Source organism: Fundulus heteroclitus, chromosome 15, assembly GCF_011125445.2.
Source record: "Fundulus heteroclitus isolate FHET01 chromosome 15, MU-UCD_Fhet_4.1, whole genome shotgun sequence".
Classification (NCBI taxonomy): Eukaryota; Metazoa; Chordata; class Actinopteri; order Cyprinodontiformes; family Fundulidae; genus Fundulus; species Fundulus heteroclitus.
In genome coordinates, this window is record NC_046375.1 from 12106050 (window position 1) to 12130178 (window position 24129).

The 24129-nt window shown below is 39.5% G+C and overlaps 1 protein-coding gene across 1 annotated transcript in view; it reads left to right on the forward strand.

The window, feature by feature from the left end:
• The window catches only part of usta (uronyl 2-sulfotransferase a), a 72051-nt gene that overhangs the window by 24707 nt on the left and 23215 nt on the right, over nucleotides 1–24129 (forward strand). Inside the window, exon 2 of the mRNA XM_012867428.3 lies at nucleotides 20936–20979. Within this exon, the coding sequence (XP_012722882.2) occupies nucleotides 20936–20979 (44 nt within the window). The remainder of the gene's footprint in view (nucleotides 1–20935; nucleotides 20980–24129) is intronic.

Here is a 24129-nt window from a genome sequence, read left to right on the forward strand (position 1 = left end):
GTCATGCTGGCTTCTTGGCCATTTTGTTCTCAGCAATTACAAGAAACTTTTCTTTTTTTCTTTCTCTTCACCGCATGATTGTGTTGACCTTTTCCTGTCAGACTATGGTGATTATATTTTTTAAATGTCCAGTTTTTTTTTATTGCATGCAACGGGTTATGTGCTAAATATTAAACATTGATTTTAATAAACAGCAAATTCATGGGGGTTTTCTTTAAATGCACAGGCCAAAAACTGAACCTTAAGATATTCACAAAAGTTTTTTGTTTTTTTGCTAGTCTTTGACTTTAATTAATCTTTCTTTTTTTGATTAAAAGAAGAAGATACTCGTGGTCATCCTCTGTTTAAAAGGTCATCATATATAGTTTTCTTTATCATTAAAGTCTTCCTCTTGTTATGTCTTGAATGTGTAGATCACAGGTCCTCCAAATCTGATTTCTTATGCATGAAATGTAGGGGAAAGACTTAGTCTTGATTTTTGCATCGAAGTCTTCCAACTTCTTGCCAGCACTGGTCTAAAAGTTCAAAACGGCTCAGCTTGTGTTTAGGTATTTTATCCTTTGGATGAACTCATTTTTGTCTCAGGGTGTTGTTGAGTTTGGAGTGCACTCGGGTGTTGTGTTTGGAAACGGTCCTTAGTTTGTCCGACAATCCCTCCAACTTCGGCTCTCAAACTTAAAATCTGAAATTTCCCAACTACAGCACAGAAACCTGAAAATGAGAACTTGTTACAAGGGGACAAACCCGCATGCCTTCTATTTAGGCACTTAGGATTACTATGACTGAGAATTTAACCCATATGTTGCACAAGAAATAGATCCTGAATGTGAAAAAAAAGATCTTCAATCGGTGGACAAGAAGGCTGATTGTGCTATAGACTAGGAACGTTGCCAAAAAAAAATCCTTCAATTAATGCTTTGCTAACACTTTGTTGCGCATTAGATGGACTTATAGAAAAATCACTTTTGCTCCAAGGAATTCTAATTCTAAACTCAACTTCCATCATTTATAAACCTCCAACATGAGCTGGCATGTTTTAACCGTACACTTACTGTTCCCCAGTAGGTGTTGGTCATTTTTGCCCCTTCGCCGTTTCGAGTTTTGTCGGTTTTGTTGGTTTTGTTAATGATTTTGTAAACAGCTCTTTCAGTCATGAAAAGTAGCTGCTTGCAACAAGAGATCCAACTGATCACTCATCTACTCATACCCAATTTCAGGATGCATCGTACCTATACTGACAAATCATAATTTAAAATACTTTTCTTCAACCTACTTACTGTTTACTGTAAAGGAACATGAGTATGTGACTCCATTCAAAAAATATCTATCAGCAAAATGTCAGCCATAGTTTCTTTGGGTTTACGATCTCTCCTATTTGACTAGAGTCCACAAACACAATTTAGGAACAGAACCATGATCGGTAACAATCTGGCATGATATAAAATCTTCAAGAAAATAGGCTCTAAAATAGCATTTCTATTTTGCATGTTCATCAAAACTACTTAACTACCATGACAAAAAAAACTGTTTAGTACAGGGGTAGAATATAGTTTTGTGGGTATGCGATGGAATTGGAAAGAGATGGATTGGGGATGTTTAGATACAATTTAGGGGTATGACTTAATGAAAGAGATAATTGATCCCACTGTATTCCCTACCTTAGGTCTCATGACAAATCTGTGGATTTGCCTCAAGTATGTGTCGTGAAAACATTCATTTAAGAAATTCATAGCAGTGAAAAGAAAAAAACAACAACATTTGGCTGTGACAAAACAAAATAAAACAAAACTCACCAAAGAAATCAGAAAGTCTCTTGGAGGCGTATGAAAAGCTTGTTGTAGCATTGTTGCCAAATGTGGCGCCATGTCTGTAAAGTCGTCTGATAAAATGATCTGACATGACTTCTGATGAGGTCTCTTATTTGGAAAATTAAAGATTTCTTTTCTGTTTATAAAAGCCATTCATACCAGCTGGCGTTCATGCCATACATGCTGAAATCAGAGCTCGCTGTAGTAAACAGAACTGTGCAAAGCTTCCACATGTAATAAGGGCTCATGAGAAAAATAGCATGTTTCAGCGGACAACAAGCAATCATTGTGAGGAGTTCTCTCTTTCTTGTCCCTCTGGAAATATTTTATGACACAATCTCAGTTTTGACAAGGCCATCAGAAAAGTTATTACCAGGCCATAACCTTCATTTTGTCGGACGTATTTGGCTCCATTTCATCGTTTCATCCAGCTTTGCTTCCATTTTCTTCCCTCTTTGAATCTTCGTACTTTTAAAAATTTGTTTTTCTCTCAGCGTCTTACTTCCTGGCTCTCACTTTTACTTCTTCTTTCTTTTCCTTGCCTCGCTCTTTTCTGTCCCTCACTTCAGTGTGAGACTTAGCACCATACAGACTCTCTTTATGCAGTGTGTTTGTTCTGCAGGACCGGGCTGCAGCGTCGCCTCTGCCATGCTTATTGGCTTGCAGAGTCTTACCCTGAGCCACACTGCTGCAGAAACAGGATGTGATTGGTGAGGGAGCTTCTCAGAGTGTCAACGCTAGTGACAAACAGGTTGACAAATGGGGTGTGCGCAGATTGTTGCAATTAAAGTGCTGTCGGCACCTTAAACAGCAGGCTAAGGAATTCATGTATCTCCTGCCATAAACCAGGAAAACTAGGATCTTTCTCACAGCTGGATGAGGCTCTTGGCCAACACTTCCTCTCAGGAAGCAGTGAAATTCCAGGAAACTAAAGAGGCAGTTTATTTTCTAAATCGTTACAGCTGTTAATCATCATTGATCCTCACTTGTATGAAATTGCTGTCGTATTAGGTTGGTCCGTGAACACAGAAGAAAACCCACTTTAGGTCATTTTATGTCTGTCAGTTATGATATAAACAGCTCTATTTATCTGTGGGTTCATGAATCTACACTTCCTGGAGAAATCATTATCTTTCCGTCTGTTGAATGCATTTCAGGCCACGTCTGAAGAAAACTTCAGACGTGGCAGTTCATCTTCAGCTGACCTCTGAAGAGGGCTCAAACTCTGATTAGATAACAATTTGTTCCCCTTTCAGTCTCATTCCCTCTCTGTCCAACTTTCTCCCTTTTCATTTCCTCTGCATACAGCAGAGCAGCCGCCTTTCCTGAATATGTTCTTGTGTCACGTGAAAAACTGTGACTCTTTATCATTTTTTCATCTAATCTCTCTTAATATTCTGCTGTTTCCTTCACTAATTTACCCTAAAAGCATTTTTTGCCTCTTTCAGACGATTCTCAACAATTTCAGTCTCCTATAGAGGAGACCAATCTTGCTATAGAGGATTGGCATGTTTCTGTTTATGTCATCTTAGAAACATATAGACTTTATATTAACCTAGGAACCATAAAATAAAGGTGAAGATATGTAGCTGTGAAAACCTTTTCATGTGGCAAAACTGATTTGTTTTTTTTCCAGTAAGAGTTGGGACTATGTATACTACCGTATACCACTGCAGTGCTAAATGTGCAGTTTGAGCCAGCAGATGATTATCTTAGCATGATGTAAACAATAAGCAAGCTTTGGTGTCTGGGCTCTTTCCAAAAACAACAAAATTCACCCTCCCCACTCTGGATTAAGACTGCCCTATGGTCTCCAGAATTTCCAAGGGCGTTTGAACATTGCTGGATGGGGTTTTCTTTTCCTGTTTTTCTCTGTTTTCTTTTCTCAAGAACAGGGGTCCGTTCTTCGTACGTCGCTAACTCAGTTAGCAGGATTTCATTGTTGACGATTTGGCATGATCTTGGATCGTTTGGTTCTTCGAAAGACTTCCTGCACTTGTTGTCATAGCAACATGTGCGCCAGCTTAAGCCTGCTCCAGAGCAGGCTTATTTCAGGTAAACAAGATTAGATCACGGCTGTATAAGCGGAGGAGATGGGAAGTCTGTCGTATCCATGTCCATTTTTACGACAGCAACCTGTTGCGGAAGGTGCAAGAATAATTTGCAGAGTTTTTCGAATTAATCGTGCATTGCGCAATAGACAGGATCCTTTAGCGCAGCGCGACAGTGTAATTGTAGAGAGATTTTTCTTGGTGGCTGTTATAAACAGACAAACACATAATTTAACAGTGGCTTTTAAATAGGAAAAAGTGGTGTTAGAGCCATAAATCTAAAATATTTAAGTTATTTGTATGATGGTTTGCTTTTTATTTTTATCCTATAGTAAGAAGATTTGTTCAGGCCATTTTATTGTGAAGTTTAGTTTACTTTGAAAGGCTTGCTTCCTGTCGAGCCGTATATTGTATTAGAAAAAACTATGGGTGGATTATCTAGCCACGGAGCAATACAGTTTTACCGTGTAAACTGTGGATGACTTGGAAAAGGAAGATTTTAATTTTTTATGAATAAAGATTTTTTTTTAATTAAAATTCCCAGTTTGCACGTGTCCTTTACTTCCCGTCTAAGGAATGACACTGAAATTTGGATCTCTTGACATAACAAGTGGCTTTTTAAAATAAAGTATAATAATTAAAGGCTACCATTTTGTAGAATATTGTTGTATTTCACTTTTACTTTTCCCCATGTTCTAGTGGGTCCCGTGGAGGCTCTGATATAAAAGAACAAATAATATCAAATTATTAAAATGCAAAAAATTCATGCTGTAGAATGTGATAGAAACATCTACCATGGACAGTATTTACGCATTAATTTGTCTGCTGCTTTTTGCCAGCCCTCTCTCTCCTGGCTTTAACAGATTTTGAGGTGTTTTAATTAATGACTCAAATTCGGCATAACCTTCCAAGCGCTTGTTCTGCTTGGGAGAAAAACTGCGCGCTCTTTGCTGAACAGCCAATAGCAGCGCTGCTGATCATTGTTTCTACTATCGATACATTTCCCCTTTTAAACAAACGCATGAGCGCGCAGTTATCTCAGATAACTCAATCCAGCCATACTAATCGTAAACAACAGGTGTGTTGGAAGAACCCAATTAGCCGGATCATGATTAGCCGGATGAAATCATCTTGGATGTGTCATTTGATCTTGGATGTTTTAAGCAACGTATGAAGAACGGACCCCAGCATGAAATTCACACTCAATAACATGCAATTGGGAGCACACTGTGGTCTTGATGCACCTTAGAGGACCTGTTTAAGACCCTGCAAAAGCAATCCACTAATTTCTTCTACATTTATACCTGGAGATGCAAGATTTCTTCTCAAAGTTTTTACTTAATCGAATAGGATGCCAGGAGATGAACTGAATATTCTGTTTAGTCAGCATAAAAAGAATACTCTCTTATTTAACAAAGACTAGGTATTCCTTTTGAAGATAGTCACTACTTACCTAGCGATCCTCTCCTCTAATTTTGCTCCTGCAAATGTCAGATGTCTTTTGAGCTCATTATGTAATTGCATCACGTAACAGGTTTTAATTATAAAGAAATGGAAAAACAGATAACTGTCACTGACACCTATCAGAATAGAATGGGTAACATAGGCATATGTAAAGCTTTGGGATTCCAGTGAACCGGTAGGAGAGCAAACAAAGTAACGTTATGATTTAAATCTGATAGGGGTGCTGCAGCATTACCTTAAAAAGGTTGTTCTTGCTAAAAAAAAAAAAAGCGAGCTTGAATGAAAGATGATTTTGCAAAGAAGAGTGGTCCATAGTTTTTCCCATGTTTGATGGCAGTTGTTGCAGCCGAAGGTGGCATGACAACTTATTAGCTTTAGTGGGCAAAACAACCTACTTTTTGTACATACCCATGTTATCTTTATCTGGTATTAAAATGATCTGAAATAATTAGCTTAGACAAAAAGCAAATAAATAAATAAATCGTATTTCACCTATTTTACTACCCTACGGGATTCTATATGCTTCTTTTACTGATCCTCTGGTCACACGGATGTGTTTCTGTTTATCTTCTCCATGTGTATCCTCAGCTATGGCGTTAAACCTCGGTTCTCTAAGCTGTTTCCAGAGTTCTCTGTGGCTACATGCGTGTTCAAGCATAAAACCTAAAGCAAACAGATAGCTGGGTACCAGCATGCAAGCACACACAGCCAGAGAGAAAATAAGTGGCAAACTTACTTGTCATGTAACAGCAAGGGATTCTCACGCCAACGTCCGCTCATATGGCTGTCGTCTACTTTTGTCACAGCGGAAGAAAACAAAGAACATGTCATGGCTACCATAAATTAAGTCAACAAAAATACAGAATAGATCTAAAGTTTGGGTACCACACAAGTGTAGAAATATAAAACTTTAAAGATAATTGCAAACAGTCCCGGGTTTTTGTGTCTTCCTAATTATTTCTATGCTTGCCCCAGTCATGACTCAGCAGCATCACTGCGAAACTGTAAAATATGGTTTGTTGGATGTTTGGAGCTGGCTGTTTTATCTTCTTACCAGACAAAGTCATGATAAATGAGATGAGAAAAAAGGCTGTTTAATTTATTGCTTACCATAACAGATGTCAGCACATGCATGGGTATTGGTGAGCATTCATATCTTCGAGTCAACGTGTAACTTTTAAATCAGCGACTGCATCAGGGCTGCGTAATATTGGGAAAATATTGAATATTCAATGAGATCAGTGAATGTCAGGATAATGAAATGTCTTGTGATAATTCAGCAAAAAAGTTTTTGTGTCTTTCTGCTTTGGGTGCATAGCAAAAATAGACCATAAATAATGGATAGTGTATCAAGCTACTGACAAAAAAGTACCATATATATCTCCATAACAGGGTTTATTGAAGAAGTTATCACAGGCTGATGTCTGCTGTTTTGGTATTGAAATAGCTAAGTTGTAGTTTTGTTTATAATAATCATCTTTATTGTCATTGCAACATACATTCCAATGAAATGTGTTCTCCACATTTAACCCACCCCCTTGGGGAGCAGTGGGCTGTCACTGTGCAGTGCCCAGGGAGCAGCCTGGTGTTAAGGGTCTTGCTCAGGGACCCAGAGTGGCAGTCTGTGGGAGTTGAACTCAGAACATCCAGGACCCAAGCACAATGCTCTAACCACTAGGCCACCACTCCCCTTACTTTGCCACCTTTCTATCGCTTTACCTACTAAAATATTTTTGCTGCATTAAATAACAAATGTCACACACAGGGAGGAAACTTAAATAATTACCTAATAATCATTACAATCTGGGTAGTTTTTCGCAATATGCATATTGTGTAAACTGTTGTTTACACAATATGCATAAATATTGGGTATGTAGATTGTGCAGGAACCACTGCCTTTTTAACATTATATTTTTATTTCTTACCACAATATCAGTAGAAATTGTGATTTCTGTTCTATTTTATTCACAAATGTAGTCATTTAGATGTGATGAATTCCTACTTTTGATTTGAGATTTGTGAGCTAATGGCTGACATACAGCAACAGAGACCAGGTAATTGCCCAGTTGTGGTTAGTTTGTAATTTAATTTGCATTGTTTCACTTAAAGGACATACCATTACATGAAAACATGAATATTTTTACAGCTTCTTGATCCTCTAACCATATACTGTTCAGATTAATCAAAATGTGTCAATTTGCCAATTTTTTAAATGGATCATTGGTATAAACAGAAAAATAAAATCATATAACTTGTCCTTAGCCAATTCAGGTATTTTGCACACTGACCTACAAGTTTGTTTCTAAAGCTTCTCTTCCGCAATAGATTTTGCTTATTTAACTTTCTACTCATCTTAAAGACTTAAAGGTCCCCTCCATTTGACTTCTTTTGTAGGGGTGAGTTGGAAAAGTCACTGGTCAGTCAAAAGGGCTACCGGCAGGCTCTTTATCCATAAGGACAGGGTAGAAAGACATCTGGTGTCGTGCCCACATGCCCAAAAGGCAAGACAAGGTATGTACAAATTGCACAAGCAATCTGGTGCTCTCTGGAAAAGGAAGTGACTCAAGAATACGCTGACTGAGCATTGATTTTTACCAGAAGTCATATCCTCTGATTTCTGCATTGTCTTTCTCCTTCCTTTCACACTGTTTAAAGAATGCTGTGTAATGGCAAATACCCTTCTCAGTAGCTTGATAATTTTATTTTATTGAAGTTTATTAATAAATATAATAATCTTTACAATAGTATATAAAGTTGCATTTTAACTTAATTGCGAAGGGAAGCAAAACAGCAATTCTGTTGTTTGTCATAAAGTTGACTTTTGAATTATATCAGGTTTTTTTCTTAAGTTGCTTTAGATTCAGGATTCGTACAGCAACATAGTCCTGCACACTTTTATGCTGCTCTCTTTTTATGCTTGAATAGCTTCACTTGATTTAATTCACTGTGCTTCTCTACATTTAGTGCCATTAGCTGCTACTTTGCCTCTTGACTACTGAGGTCATGTACGTCTGTTACTTTGTCAAGTGTAAAATCTACTAACAAGTATCAAGATAGACCACTTTAAGGGCAATATATTTGTCATTACGTAAATTTTTATTAAACCGGTTAGCAAAGTGATGTTCTTCCGCTGCTTTTGGAAAGTTCCTCGGATTACCAACGGGCTATTACCCATTTATCATGATTACTTAAATGCACTTCCTTATCCCAGGATGATTCATGCTTGATGTCACGCAGTGTTGCGTATTAAAATCAAACAACCTCACAGCTAATGTTGTAATTTAATTTCCGCTAAATTGTGCACTCAACCTTAGCCTCAGAGAAGTCATTTTCATGCAATCAGTGCACGTCAGCAGTTCTAATAAAAGACGTTCCTGTTAAGCCATTAATGTTCACTCTTCAGAGTTTACACCGGCCAATCAGAGGCACCACAGTACCACACCACTGTCTGCTTCTACACATCACACTAATATTGCCTAATCAGTTGGTAGAAACTTAAAAACATGTCGTCTTCCGTTTTGCACATTTAAACCAACTTGGCTGAATTGCCACCTAACAGATATGCTTGGCAGTTCAGACCAAGTTTACACACAGCAAGCTAGTATTGCCTTATCAACTGGTACAAAGTTAAAACCATACAATATCATTCTATTTCACACATTTAAACCAGTTTGACTCCATTTCCATATTATAGATGTTTCTTTCCATTTCAGATTAACAAGAGGCAACTCTCTTTGCCAAAGCGATTTATGATGCGGCACAGAGATGTAAGCTATCATTGTCTAATCAATTGGTAGAAACTTAAAAATGTTTTTTTCTTTCCGCCTCATAATTTCAATAGGTTTGGTTTTAATACCACCTTAGATACATTTGTTGTAGCACAGACCATCTAGAGGCACCTCAGTGCTATATCAGCGTGAGTTCACACACAACACGCTTCATTACTTTATCAACTTCAGTTGCACACGTTCAAGTCAGACTGGCTCTATTAACATATTGGAGATGTTTGATTCGGTTCTCGAAATGCACCTTTAGTGGTATAGCCACGTAGGCTCACACACAGCATGCCAGATTACACCTGATCTATAGGCGAAGTCAAAAGCATATCCTTCCATTTTACTCATTCAAGCTCATCTGACTATTATCACCTTAGAGATATTTGTGGTTGTTCAGATGCACCTCAATGCCATAGTTGTTTAAAAGCTAGAAATGGTAAAACGTTAAAAGGCGTCTCAGTGCCACATCATATTAGGGCAGTGGTTGTCAAACAGCTGCTCCTCTTCCTCCTCAACCAGCTTTATCGCTGCCGCCACTTCAACATTTTAAGTTTCCTCCACCATCTCTATCACTTCTTGTTGCATATTGGATGGGGCAGAGTCATGTGAGAACAGACCGTACATGTAGTGCAGCGTCTTAAAAAGACACGAGCATAGCCTATCTACAGTATATACAGCCAAAAAAAAGCAAAAAAACTACTTTTATTTTTATTTTTGTAAAACACCAAATATACCGACACGGGCAAAATTACATCAGGTACATTTCCGGTTTATCACCCAGGCCTAGTTCAGACTATACAGAGGCACTTCAGTGCCGTACCAGTTTGTGTTAACACTGGGCCAACTAATGACATCTAATCAATCGTTAGAAAGCTAAAAAACAAATCCTTCAGTTATTCACATTTAAACCATTATGACTTTATTGTCCATTTAGACATTTGTGGCAGTTTATATTTGTGTCCTCATATATAACTGATTCAAAGAAAAGCTGCATGCATATAACCTATCTTAAGAGGGATAAGGAAAAAAAAGCAACAAAAATATATATATCTTTAGCTTTTTACAATCATAATGATTTTTACTTGAAAGCACCAAATGATTTACTTCATAAGATAATTTGGTGCTTTCCTTGAATCACCAAGGCACTGGAAATTATTAAACCTGCCTCCTGTCTATTTTTGACTTCTCTGACTGCTTTACAACCAACAAAGTCAACACTTGCTCTTTGCTGGGTCATCAGTTTTGTGGCACATACTTGTCATACAGTGTATAGGGTGGCAACTACTGGTGTCCACTAATGACATACTAAAAGTCATATTGACGTTTCCCAAGCCCGACACATCTGGTTGGATGTGTGTGGAAGCCCTTGCTACTGCAGCTCAGTGACCAAAATTTTAGGGGAGCATTAAGTCCTCAAATTAGTCTTCCTACTGGGTTTTAGTGCTTAAGCACCTGCAATAACATATCAATGACAGTGCTTTTATTTATGTTGCAGAGATATGTGAACATTGTTTATTCTTTAGTGACTGGAGGGTGATGTAGTGCAGGACATAGCGGGGTGTTGCCCCTGACTCGTAACCAAGCTCCCTTCTGTAATTAAGGCAATGGTTGAGCTATGTGTCTTAATGGTGGGCCCCTCCCACACACCAAATCAAAGGGCTCTGTGACCACACACACATATTACATAAACACACACACACACGCACACACACAAAGAGAAAAAATGTGTTGTGTATGTAACCCGTGCACACTGACTGTGTTTGTGTATGCTGTCTGTTGTGGTAAAAATGTTTAGTGAAGACTGTAACCATAGACATGTGTCTGAGTCTGAATGGGAGTGATTTACACAGATGCATTGGGCAGGAACGGTGGGCTTCTTGACTTTGGTGCAAACTGCCACAAGATCCTTCCATGTATTTCCAAAATGATGGTATTAGAGGCTTGAGGAAAGCATATCCACCTTTTCATCACATCTTCACCTTTCTTCATGGTATTTAAAGGATGTGGTTATAGATGAGAGAGTTTAGTCTTCAAAACCAACCTGTAATCTGGTTCCACATGCTTGTAGAACATTCCATGATAGCATGTCTGTAAGTTTCCGTCTTCACTTTGACTTCTGTCCTGTACGCAGTGCTACGGCTCCTCAACTTCAACCCTTTTGCCAATTCTCTTGGCCCTTCTCTCAAGAGCCATTCCTGTGTGGTTGTCTGCTCCCACCTCAACCTATTCTTGGATGTGTGCTTTCCTAAACCATACTTAGGCTGTTTTACAAAGCAAATGAAATGGTCTATGCTTTAAATACATGTTTATGAATTTCCCAAACTTGCTGTTGCATTCCTTGAAAGATCCAAAGGCGAGAGGGAAACTTTCAGAACCAGAGGATTTGTTCCAGGGTGAATGGAGTAGAAAAAGTGTAATATTCCTTTACGAAAACTGTTTGATGAAACATTTACTATATTTTTACAATGTTAATACAACATTGCCTAAAAGCAATTAAAATGTTAGAAGGGATTATGCTTTTACTGTAGCTGATCCAAAGCTGTGGAATGATCTGCCCTTTGATATCAGAAAGGACTTCTCTATTTCTGAGTTTAAGAATATTCTTAAAGCATAACTTTTGCTGAGGCCTGTGATACATTTTAAGAGGTCGACTGTATTTGAACTTGTCAATTTCTTATGTTATTTGCCTATGTACAGGCCTTTGTGGATCTTGGTTTGTTTTAAAGTACTTTATAAATAAAGGTTGTATGGTATGGTAATAGACCAACACAAATGTAACTGACAAACTGTGCTTGGGATTGAATTGCACTGTAAAAAGCTGGATCAGAATATCAGAATATCACAACATTATTGGATTGTAATTGAATGGATTAGATATATCTGAAATGTTTGTCCAAACTATTTGTCTTGAACAGAGAATTAGAACAAATTCAGTTAAATTACATTTGTTGCTTTATTGAAACCCTTTCCCCAGAGCGCAGTGACAAAATAATCAAAATCTTTTGAACATCCTTTGATGAGGCGATAACCTGACCCCTAGGCAGCCAGGTGGAGTGGTAACTTAGTGGTTAAAGCAGGGTGCTTGAGTCCTGGAAAGGGCGAAGTTCACTGATTCAAATCCCACAACCTGCCACTCTCTGAGTCCCTGAGCGAGACCCTTAGCCCTAGAATGGTGCCCGGTCGCTGCACAGCGGCAGTCCACTTCTGCTTAAAAAAGGAATGGGTTAAATGCAGAGGACACATTTTATTGGAATATATTTATTGGTCATTGCATATATATGCTATGACCAATAAAGATTATTATTATTATTCAACTGTAAACCTTTATTTGCCACACTTTGCACCGTGCAGCTTGTAATATTTGGGGATTTATGCCTGTGTGTATGTTTTGTTTTGAATCTTTTATAGTTTTGTAGAGAAGTACTTGGTGCTTCATATAATAGGTTATCTGAAGTCCACGGATCTTGTGACCCAGTAATCCAATTTACGTTTTAGCTACATACCAACGCATGGTCACACTCGAGTTAGTTTCTCTGTCAGTCACCTAATGACACGCACACACTTAGAGACACACACAATATGCAAACTGCAAAAATGAGAAGATATTGTTAGGACCTATTTTTTTTTAACTTACTTTTTATTTCTTTTTTTTCAATTCATGACTTCTGTATCAATAATCCCAAAGAAAAGAAAATATCCTTAGAGGAACATAATGATGGTAGAAATTGGCATACCCAGGCCCCTGCCCTAACGTCGCACTGGGCTTGCATAGCACATGACCTTGACATCCTTCCCTGCAAGGGGTGGGCCACGTGGAGGAGGATTTTATTTTGCTTTTCTGTTCAGACCTGAGGAGCGAAAAATTTTGACCAATCTTTTTTGACGTGTGCTGTCTGGCAGTGTGGCATTACGAATTGCTGTCTTAATGCCAATGAGAGCCCAACAGATTTTACTTTGACAAGTGGAGCATTACGGCTTTTGCCACAGTGCTCTGCTTGATTTATATATGCAAAAAGCTTAATTAGATTTTATTCTGGGGATATTTCATGTTCAATGGACACAAATGGTAATGTAGAAGAGAAAAAAAGAAGGGGACTAAAATAGAGGAGAGGAAAACGAGTGAACATGATAACATCCTCTGAGTCTGCTTCTAGACCTGCAAAGAGAGATATAAAAAGAACAGCAAAACAAATCGATAAAGTCTTACAGGTGCAAACAACCAACGCCTTGATGACATCACTGAAAAGTACACATCATTATTTAATAAGAGATGTATAAATTGACAACTAAAGTTAGTGACAGGGGTTTTCTGTATAGAAGTGAATCTCTAAGCACCTGGTTCCAAGCACCTGTCGGTGTTTGCGAGAGTGTGCTTGTGTATGTAAGGTTTATCCATAAGGAAAATGCACAATAGTGGTTGTGAGGAGCCAAAGACCTGGCCCCCAGAGCACCAAGGCAGACACCGAGGAAAACAGAACCCCAGATGCCTGAAAGGACCCCCAGAGGGACCAAGACAGGGATAGCTGCCTCCCCATCCCAGGGAAGAGCAGAGAGGAGCCCCCGGACACCCCCCAACAGCTACAGTGCCAAAGCTCCGGGGAGCTGCGGCGACAAGCCAGCGGCCAGCTACGCCAGAGCGTATCTAAACAGGGGGGCCCAAGCCACAGCATAGACACGAGGAGTGAGTCGGCACACACCCAAGCACCCGGCCCCGGACACACAGGACCACCAATGCACCAGTGTTTCAAGGCGCCAGCCAACGGATGAGAGCATTACCGGGTGGATAGGCTCCTCACTTAGTGAAGACCTAAGATGTCGCAGGAGAGGGGGCAGTCCAAAACCCAACCTGCCAAAAAGACAGACAGAAAGTAAGGTACACAGTCATTCATTCCTTCCCACCATAGTACCCCCACATGCATACACTCTTACCCACACAAAAGCGACGCAGTACACACACTCACACTCATCACACACATCCTATACTCCCAGGTCAAGGAACCGGCACCCCAGAGGGTTATCTAGCCCCCATACACGGGAGATAACCCCATCATCATGATAAGATGGAAAGGTGGAGGGATGGCCCTTCAGTATCTAGCTCATGTAAGGGATTATGTTTTAATCATTTTGAAATGTATTGTGGTCTATTTACTAAGAAGTAGTGAAGCAGATCTAGTCCTTCTTTATCCTTAGTCGTCTGTTGTGTTTTTAAGCTACTGGGTTTATCTTTCCAAAGAAATTTAGAGACGGAGTCCAGAGATTTAAACCAGTCAAATGATGGTTTATTTTGGATCATTGAGAATAAGTAATTAATTACAGTAAAACCATTGTCTTAATTGAAGAAACCTTTCCCAAAAGGGAAATGGGTGGTGATGTCCACCTGGCATGATAATCTTCTATCTTCTTTAAAAGAGGGATGTTTTTAAGTTTTGTTAAATCTGCCAATTTAGGAGACATAGTTATACCCAAATATTTTATACTCCCTGACTGTAGTTAGGGTTAGGGTTAGAGCAGTTAATTGTCAGTACTGTATATTTTAACCAATTTATAGAATAATTTGAAACTATTGAGAAAGATTGTAACAATCTAATTGATTGAGAGAGAGAGAGAGAGAGGTGTTTCAGTGATGGAGATAAAGTAATAAAATATCTACATAAATACCAATTTATGCTCTATATTTATGCATTTTGTACCCTTAATATCACTAGTTTGTCTAATCGTTGCTGTTTGTGGTTCAATAAAAATAGTGAACGGTGACGGGAAAAGCAGGCATCCTTGCCCTCTGGAGACAAAAGCTAGAAGACGTTTGATTGTTTGTCCTGATACATGCTGTTGGGGAACTGTATAACATTTTTAACTAGTTTATTAAAAAAAAGTTCCAAAGCCAAATTTATGTAGAGTAGCAAACTCTATCAAATGCATTTTCTGCATCTAAAGACAATATATTGGATTTAATATTTCTATTATAGGAATAATGTATTAAACTAAGTAATCTGCGTGCATTTGTGGATGACTACGTTCCTTTTGTGAAGCAAGTTTGATCAAGGTGTATTATGAGAGGAATGACTTTATCTAATCGCTTTGCAAGAGCAAACAAATAATTGTAATATCAACGTTAATAAGGGATATTGGATGATAGCTGGTAGGAAACACAGGATCTTTGCCTGGCTTAGGCAGGAGACTAATGGTTGCAGAATTCATATTCGCAGGGAATCTGCAGTTTTCCTAAATTTCCTGCAACATTCTGTGAAAAGTTGGCGCCAGAATATTCCAGAATTCTTTATAAAACTCAGTTGGGATTCCAAATGGACCCAGAGCCTTTTTATTGGGCATGCTTTTGAGAGCTTTCTATATTTAAACTGTTGTCAGAGGTGAATCCAGGGATATAAAAGCAATTTATCTAATAAATAGCTGTTGTTGAGATGAAAATATTGACTTTAGTTTTAGTCCAGGAGCAACTGCCCATTGTCTGGGGTCTATGGTTTCTAAGAATTCAAAGCAAAAAGACAACACTTTTAAATTACTGGAGTGCTGCTGTGGAGAGCCATGTCTGGTTTGCCTTCCTGGACCTGTTAACTCCATTACCCTTACTTAGATAAGTGGACAACAATCGATGAATGAAAAAGATAATGATACAGACATTGCAGGAACCTCTTCAGTGAGTTTTAGACTATTGTTAGCATCGAAAGCATTGTTTTTCTGAAATGACTGATTTTAAAGATATGTATTTTAAATTCCAATGATATGGCTGATGGCAAAAACTGGCAAAAATTGCCCAGATTAGGGAAACTTTGGCGATGCGTTGGATGGTGGGGGTTTGACATTGACTGTCTGGTGGTCAAAATTGGTTTTGGGGACTCAGCTGGGCTATGGCCAAAGAAGCTACAGGAAGCCCCCTAAATGTGGGGCTGAAAGGACCTGCAGAAAGGACCATTGCATCAGGTGCCATGCAAGTTGGTGGCAGGCAAGGGCCTTGGGGTGCTAATTCTTAGCAACATAATCTGGGCCATCTCAAAGTAGCAGCTGCTTATCTGCATTGAAGAGAGTGTTGTTGTGGTTGGGGCATTTAATGAAGGTGCACCCTGGGTACCTGCCTTCTAAAGATTTGTTGGGACTGGGAGGAGACCCTGGGGAAGACCCAGAACCCACTGTAGAGACTAAATATCATGTGTGGCCTTAGACACCTTTGGATCTCCCACACTAAGATGGAGGGTGTAGCTGGTGGGAGGGATCTCTTTTCATTTTACCCTGTAGATGAATATACAGATAATTTGCCAATTAGTCAAGATATGTCTACATTCTCTTGTGAGGGCAGTGGGCTGTAATGTCTGCATTTGCCCTGTATGCATTACCACCCTACAGTAGTGCACAGAAAACCACACGTTTATGTACTTTTCTCTTTTAACGTGATTATGATGATGATTATTCCCCAAGTGGAACAAGTCAATTGAAGTCATCACTGTCTTCCTAACCCCTAGTGTTGCCAGACAATGGGGTCAGTTAGCACAGTACACTGTACAGTGGCCCTTTAAGTTCATTTTCCTCACTCTGTGGGAGGTGGAGGCGGAGGGCAGCTGTGAGCTTTTACAAGCCTCGTTCCCTGGAAAACATTAGCTCCAGCTCACTATCCAAAACACTAATGAGAAGCACGCAGAGGAGGAAAGGGAGCGGGTTGGACGAAGGTCGTGGCTATGGCTGTGTGGATGTTGGGGGGATGTGGGGATGCTTGTGCTGGATCACAGAGGGAAGAACAGAGATGTCTGCCTCTCAGAATCCTTACCGTGACGTGACCTGAAATGCCTCTGAGAAAACCTGCAAACACGTCCACCCCTCTGCATTCCACATGAGAGCTAAGTAAAGCCACATAAAGAAGAGGCAGACCAAAAGAAGGATAGACTCTAAAAAGAGTGCCTGGGGATGAGCATAGTGACGCTGTGATAGCGTTCATACATAAAGTATCTGATGAATTAATAAGCTGTGACTCACAAAAGAAACCAGAATCTATAGAAAGCCAGGTGTGACGATAAAATGCCAAACCTAAGGGAGAGTTTATCTCACCGTTTAAATAATTAGCCAAAGCTTTCACACAGGTTTTTAAACACTTACTTACAAAGTCATAGACATAGAGCACAGGCATATAATAAACAACTTCCAATCAGCTCTAACAGAGAGCCTTGGCTGGAAAAACATCACAGTGAGGGTTTTATTATGTTTCTATTCATCTGTGCTCTGGATTACATCTCAGAGACACACGGCGAGACTGTTCGCTTATGTAAGATTTCCTTCTTTTTCTCGTTTATTTTACCTTCGCTGTACCAAATCATTCTCCATCTCCTGTTTTACCTAAATGTATTACATATGACCACGACTACCGCCCCTCTGTGTTTTATAACGGCAGCCAAAGAAGAGGCTGCTGTCTCAAGGCCTGGCCTTGGAGTTCAGGCTGAGCTTTAAAGGTTTAGCATAGACGCTTAGGGTGGGAACAACACTGAAAGAGCTCCATTGTTGGCTGTGTTAAAAAGCTGCAACTTTCTCCACAACGTCTTCACACTTATTGCAGAAGGGCCATATGCTTTATTCTTTGTTGAGCAGCGAGAGAAGGCGAACAGCTAGTAAGACAGCTGCTGGGTGTAGATGTTAGTTTGAAAGTTATGTTTTATGCAGCATCCTTTTCTGATGACTTCTGGACACCGATCATTGACAACACCAACCTTTTAAATTTTTCTGAGGATGATGCTGTTTGATTTCTCCAGCTCCTTTAATACAATTCAGCTGGGACATCTGAGGAACAAGCTGAATTTTTCAGGACTGGACAAACACCTGTCCCCAAGGATACTGGACTACCTCACTGGCCACCCACAGTATTTGTGGACACAGGACTGGTCTGCAGTACGAGGGTCCCCTCTTCACTGCAGACTTCGTGACACTGGTGAATATCCAGGGAACTGACATTAAGATAGTGGACTCTTCAATATTCACTAGAACAATAAGCTGGACTGGAGTCACACCATTGACGTTCTTTTTAAGAAGGTTCAGAGCAGATTCTATATCCTGAAGAGAAATCTTGTGCGGGGGTCACCCCTGAAGACATGTGGGGCTGTCAGTCATTTTTGTAGATGTAGTTTTAATTTTTTTCTTTTTTTTGGCAGCAGTTTACCTACAGCTGAGTGAAAGCAGCTAGATAAGCTCATCAGAAAATCCAGCGGTGAACTAGGATGCCCCTAGAGCACCCAGTGCAGGTGGTGGGAGACAGAACACTAGCAAAAATAGCATCCCTGTTGGACAATGTCGCCCACCCCGTGCATGAAGCTGTTGTAGAGCTGGAGAGCACATTCACTAATAGATTGCATGGATGCATCCTAGATGTACAAAGGAGCGTTATCACTCCTTCCTCCAAGCAGCTGTTAGGCTTTACAATCATCGATGCTTTCAAAAAACTCAGTACGTGTTTACATCCCTGCCGTTTTTCCACAGTTCTATCATTCTTGTATGTAGTCTGTTGTTTTTTTATGCATAAATACAAGTGCACATTTTGTAGATTTGTTTTGATTATCCTACTCAGTTGCACATTTCCTTAACTTTAGTATGCTATTTTAGTAATTGCACAGTGATTTTTCTTGGCCCAACTGTGCCATCTTTTATTCTTATTTCCTGTTTTTATATTTTTTTATCTTTGTGTGTATCTGCACGCTTCCATTTGCCTTTTGTGTTTCTGCTGGTTTCACCCAAATTTCCCCACTGAGGGACAATAAAGGTTATTTCATTCACAAAGGTTTCATCAGTTAATTGTAAAATGTTGTTTGAAAACATTGTCACCTTTCTGCTATTAGATTGTACTTTGTTTGTTCTCCCAGTGATCAACCTTCCAACCTTTGCACAAATAGTCTAAGAAACACTGGTATTTTGTACTGAAAATGAACTGTCAATGTGCGTGTCAACTAAAGCAACTTCAAAACATGACTTTGCAAGGCTGGAGTCTGATTAGAACATAATCATTGAGTAGAAAGTTACAGCTGTTTTTATTCAAACACTCAAAATTTGCTTGATGCTTGAGGTAAATCAAAACCGAAAAGAGATCCTGAAGTATTTGTTTGCTATGGCTGCAACCCTGACCTAAAAAAATCATCTCTTACATTGGGTCTCTACAGAGTCTCAGAGTGGTCCTCTAGGGCACATCAAGTACATATTCCATTCCCTATTATGCATGCTGGAGCGTGCAAGTCCCCGGAGTGTTTTGAGCAAGCAGAAAACTTTCAGGGTAAAATCCTGGTCTTTCAATAAAAAAGTGTCAGTTTACAAAGATCCTGGGCGATGTGTGTCACTCTCTGGCCAATTATCCACCCTGTGATGCATGTGAGTGGTTATCAAAAAATTATAAATGTTCAATTTGGCCTTATGCAAGGCAACAGCCTCAACATATCCCCTCTGGGCTAGTAGAGTTTCAAGAATTTGATCAGCACCACTCTTGGCGGGGCAGCTGCAATTCATATTGCTACGTGCCACTGCTCTAGCTATAACCTAAATGATCAATTAGCTACATGCCAATAAATATAGTGCCATGATTAGGACCCCCGATAAACGGTGCCAATGCGCACGTAACTCCAAGCTGTAGAAAAGCATGCATACCTAAAGAATTTGTTGTTGCCTTATAGGTACTGTAGGGAGGAACCCCATAGCAGCTGTTGTGTTGGGCTCAGAGCTAAGTACAGTCTCCACCTAAACAGCAAAGTGCATGACCCTCAATTGTGCAATTTCTCATTGCTAGGAGACATTAGAAAGGTTGTCGGTTTTTAGGCAGTAGTTCTAATTCAAAACGTATTAGCTGCACCGTCAAAGAGAAGCCCTTACATCGTTTTAGTGATGATTTGGAGGAGGAAGATAAAGACTAGAAGAAAAACAGGTGCACCTAGCAGATCATAGGGTTTATAGTGCAATCACACATAGTTGCAGTACTACTCGGCTAAAAGGTGTAAGCTTCCAATCCTCAGTGTGATTTTTTTTTTTTTTTTTGCTGATCAGTCATAAATATGCCTTGTTTTGGATGTGATGCTCTGCCATGTGCAGCACTCGAGTAGGAGAACGTCCTCACCTATATCCTCTCATACAGCTGATAAGCCGATAAAAGTCCTAACCTACTTCAAATATTAATATAAGACTGAACTGAAGACTGAAGTGGTGGAAAATGTAGATTGCATTCTCATGCAGATTTAATACCCAGGGTAATGGCGTGAAAGGAGGGCAAAATCTTTCTAGCAAGCAATGGAAGCCTAGTGGCATCACAACTGCCTTCACGCTAGAATTAGTCATAGAGGTTCTTGAGCCCGTATGGAGGTCTTAGTCCTGTGTGAAGAGAGACTAACATGGTGGTTGCAGGACGGGTTTGAAATACAAGCTCATCTGAGATAATTCATATGTCGTCGCAAAACTAAAAATCCTAGAAATCCATAAAGCAGACTTGATTTGTGTTGTCCAGGAGGATCGTCTCAGACATATTTCCTTCAATTGTGTGCAATCTACTCTAAATAAAGAAATTCTTCCAAATTGTTGGCTGTCCAAGAATCTGCTTCTACTATAGATCAAAAGATGCAGCTGCAAACCTTAATGAACACAGAACCTTTTCTTTGCGCCACGTGGTTTTCTTTAGACATTAGTTTATTACCCATGTGTTTTTGTTTTGATTTCAGTGTTAGCTTTTTAACACTGTTCTTGCAAGTGTCGGGGCCTATGCAGATGGTGCACAGCGTGCATAGTTTAAAGTCTCTTTTAAGAGTTGTTTTTTTTTTATTTAAGCTGTGTGTAGATTTCTTAAACATTCTAACATGCATTTGTTTTCTTGCAGGGGAATCCACGTATCTGAGTGACCACGGCCCCCCTGCTCAGAAAGTGAGTCCTTATGTAGTCCATGCATTTTTATGCCTTGACCCTTTTTTTCCCCCCCAAACCTTCTGTCTCTGATGTGTTACCTTGCAGTTGCAGCATGTTAGGTCATGGAAGGTTAGGGGTTAGGTTTGTGTGAAGGAGTTGCATGCAAACTCCTTCACCACCATAAATACCAGCGGGACCTGCCTTTGGAGCTACAGTAATGCTTTGAATGCCGAGGGAGAGCTGACACAGGGGCCTTGTATGCATCCAGCTGCATGTCTGCAGGACGATCTTTCCTCTGAGCTCCCTTTTTTTCTCTCTTTGCCAACTGCCTTCTCCCTCCATCTGACCCTTGTTCATTGACAGCATCTTTCATCAGTCACTTCATTTTTACCTCGTCTCGTTTCAGTGTAATCGCTTTCTTTTACTCCCTTCTTCGCGTTTGATTAGTGTTCTGTGTTGTTTCTTTGCTGCCGTTTAGGGGCTTATGATGTTGAATATTGGAAACTGAGGACAATAATGAGGTTTGTTTATGTTTATAGCTGTCGAAAGCAGCTATTGTTTTTATTTCAGATCACATCTGGGTTTTATTCTTCGGTAATGTGTATGAAAACCTGCTTCGACAACTTAGACAAACCAAGCAACCACATTGCTTGTTTCATACAGCCGCATTCACCCAGCGAAGTGTTATTCATATAAAGCAAACTGCGACTGGAACACGACAGAAATGTTGATTCAATTCCTCATTTATTACTTGAAACACTCCATTTGCATCTGTGGAATTTCCCTTCCAGTTTACATGATTCAGATAAATCTATAAATAGCATTTTTTATAAAAATCAGAACTATTTGTTCTAATTTCAACTATTAAAAGACATTATAAGTGAATAAGACTGTTTATGCAGATTTAGATTCAAGACTTACGAGAGTGCTCAACTGGGCCTTGAGACATCTAAATATACATATTCATTATTTTGATGGAAACAGAAGCTCATCTGTGTCAGTCTAGAAAGGAAATACTGTATGTGTTTTTTTAATGGTTTAGGAAGTTTCTGAAACTATGGAGGACCAAGTCTTCCATATCTAAAAATAAATACATAAATAAATAAATGCTCAATAAATAAATAAGCATACAATTAATTGCCACCAAATTAATAAATGTAGGTAGAAATTAAATTATACAGTGAGACATAAATGTATATATCTCTTTTAATTAGCTTATTTATTTATTTGCCTTTGTAATAATTACCTTATTTATTTATTGTGCATTATAATCTTCAACTTTATTTATTAATTACTTATATTTTTTAAGTATTTATTTATGTGCATGTTATAATATTTTTGTCTGTTTTATTCTTCCTTTGTATTTTTTACCCTATATATTTCTGTGATGCTATTTATTTCTGCCTGTCGTTTTTACATTTCTGCCTGTCCTTTTTACATTTCTGTATGCATTTCTGCCTCATTATGCAAATGAGGAGGGCTGTGTCTTAAGGGCTCAACGTCTTCCCATTGGTTGGTTAGCATTTTACTGCGTCGGTCAAATCTACATGGCTTTTCCCCGCACTAAAGCTTAAGTAATGTCAAACTCATCAGGCAGACGTTCAGTGTCCGACCTCTTAAGGGAAGCTGCTAATAGACTGGAAGAATTAGAACGCTGTACATTTGGGATCTGAATGTTTTTTTATGGTTTCAGATTCGGCTTTTCCAGATCAATAACTAATCGGCAGATGATTTATTCTACAAAACAGACACCTCTCCGCAACCACAGCAAGGCAGACAGTGAGCTACAACCATAGTTTCCTCAAAACGAGTCTCCCATCGCGCTGGGTGAATTACATTGGACCCTATGCAGAGCTCGCTTGATAAGAAAATACTGTAGTTGATTATAAAAGGCACAATATGAATTATCAGATTCACATCCAGGCAATAAAAAGCACTACAGATTATCATTATTCTATCCATGTTGGTCTAATTTGTGAAGGAGGCAGAGTTTCATCAAGCCGATCCAACATTTCCCCTCAGCTGCAACACTTGGGGTTCACGCTGCGTCTTTACGCATGATCCAGCACCGCAGTGAAGTTGGTTTGAATTTGGATATTGGACATTACAGCTCCGCGCAGTCAGCGGGATCTAGCTCATGGTTAATCCGGTTGAGGGACTCCGATTTCGGCCAGCGTCTCTCAGCTGCTCCCTCCTCCCACACGCGGTGCCGGTGGTGCAGTTAGAGACCGTCAAAAAACTTTTGAACCAAGCTCTCTTGAGAAATAAAAAACAATAAATGTATTATCTTGTGACCAGCTAAGATAAACTACTATAAATTGATGTCAATAGATAAAATCTGTAAGGCACATTTGTTTTTATTCATTTTTTAACTATTTTCAATTTTCAAGACAAAAATTGGGACTTTTCCTTAAAGATGTTTTTTAGTGGCTTGATTTTATATTAGTTTTGTCATAGGTGGTCACAAGATACGGAATTTATTGACTTTTTTTTCTCAAGAGTGCTTGGTTCAAAGGTTTTTTGGCGGTCCCTAAATGCACCACGCGTGTGGGAGGAGGGAGCAGCTGAGAGACGCTGGCCGAAATCGGAGCCCCTCAACCGGATCAACCATGAGCTAGATCCTGTTGACTCCGTTGAGTCAACGGGACTTTTATAATCAACTACAGTATTTTCTTATCAAGCGAGCTCTGCATAGGGTCCAATGTAATTCACCCGGCGCGATGGGAGACTCGTTTTGAGGAAACTATGGTTGTAGCTCACTGCCTGCCTTGCTGTGGTTGCGGAGAGGTGTCTGTTTTGTAGAATAAATCATCCGCCGATGAGTGATCTGGAAAAGCCGAATCTGAAACCATAAAAAAACATTCAGATCCCAAATGTACAGCATTCTAATTCTTCCAGTCTATTAGCAGCTTTCCGAGGTCGGACACTGAACGTCTGCCTGATGAGTTTGACTTTGGCATTATTAAACAATGCTTCATGTCGGGGAAAAGCCATGTAGATTTGACCGACGCAGTAAAATGCTAACCAACCAATGGGAAGACGTTGAGCCCTTAAGACACAGCCCTCCTCATTTGCATAATGAGGCAGAAATGCATACAGAAATGTAAAAAGGACAGGCAGAAATGTAAAAACGACAGGCAGAAATAAATAGCATCACAGAAATATATA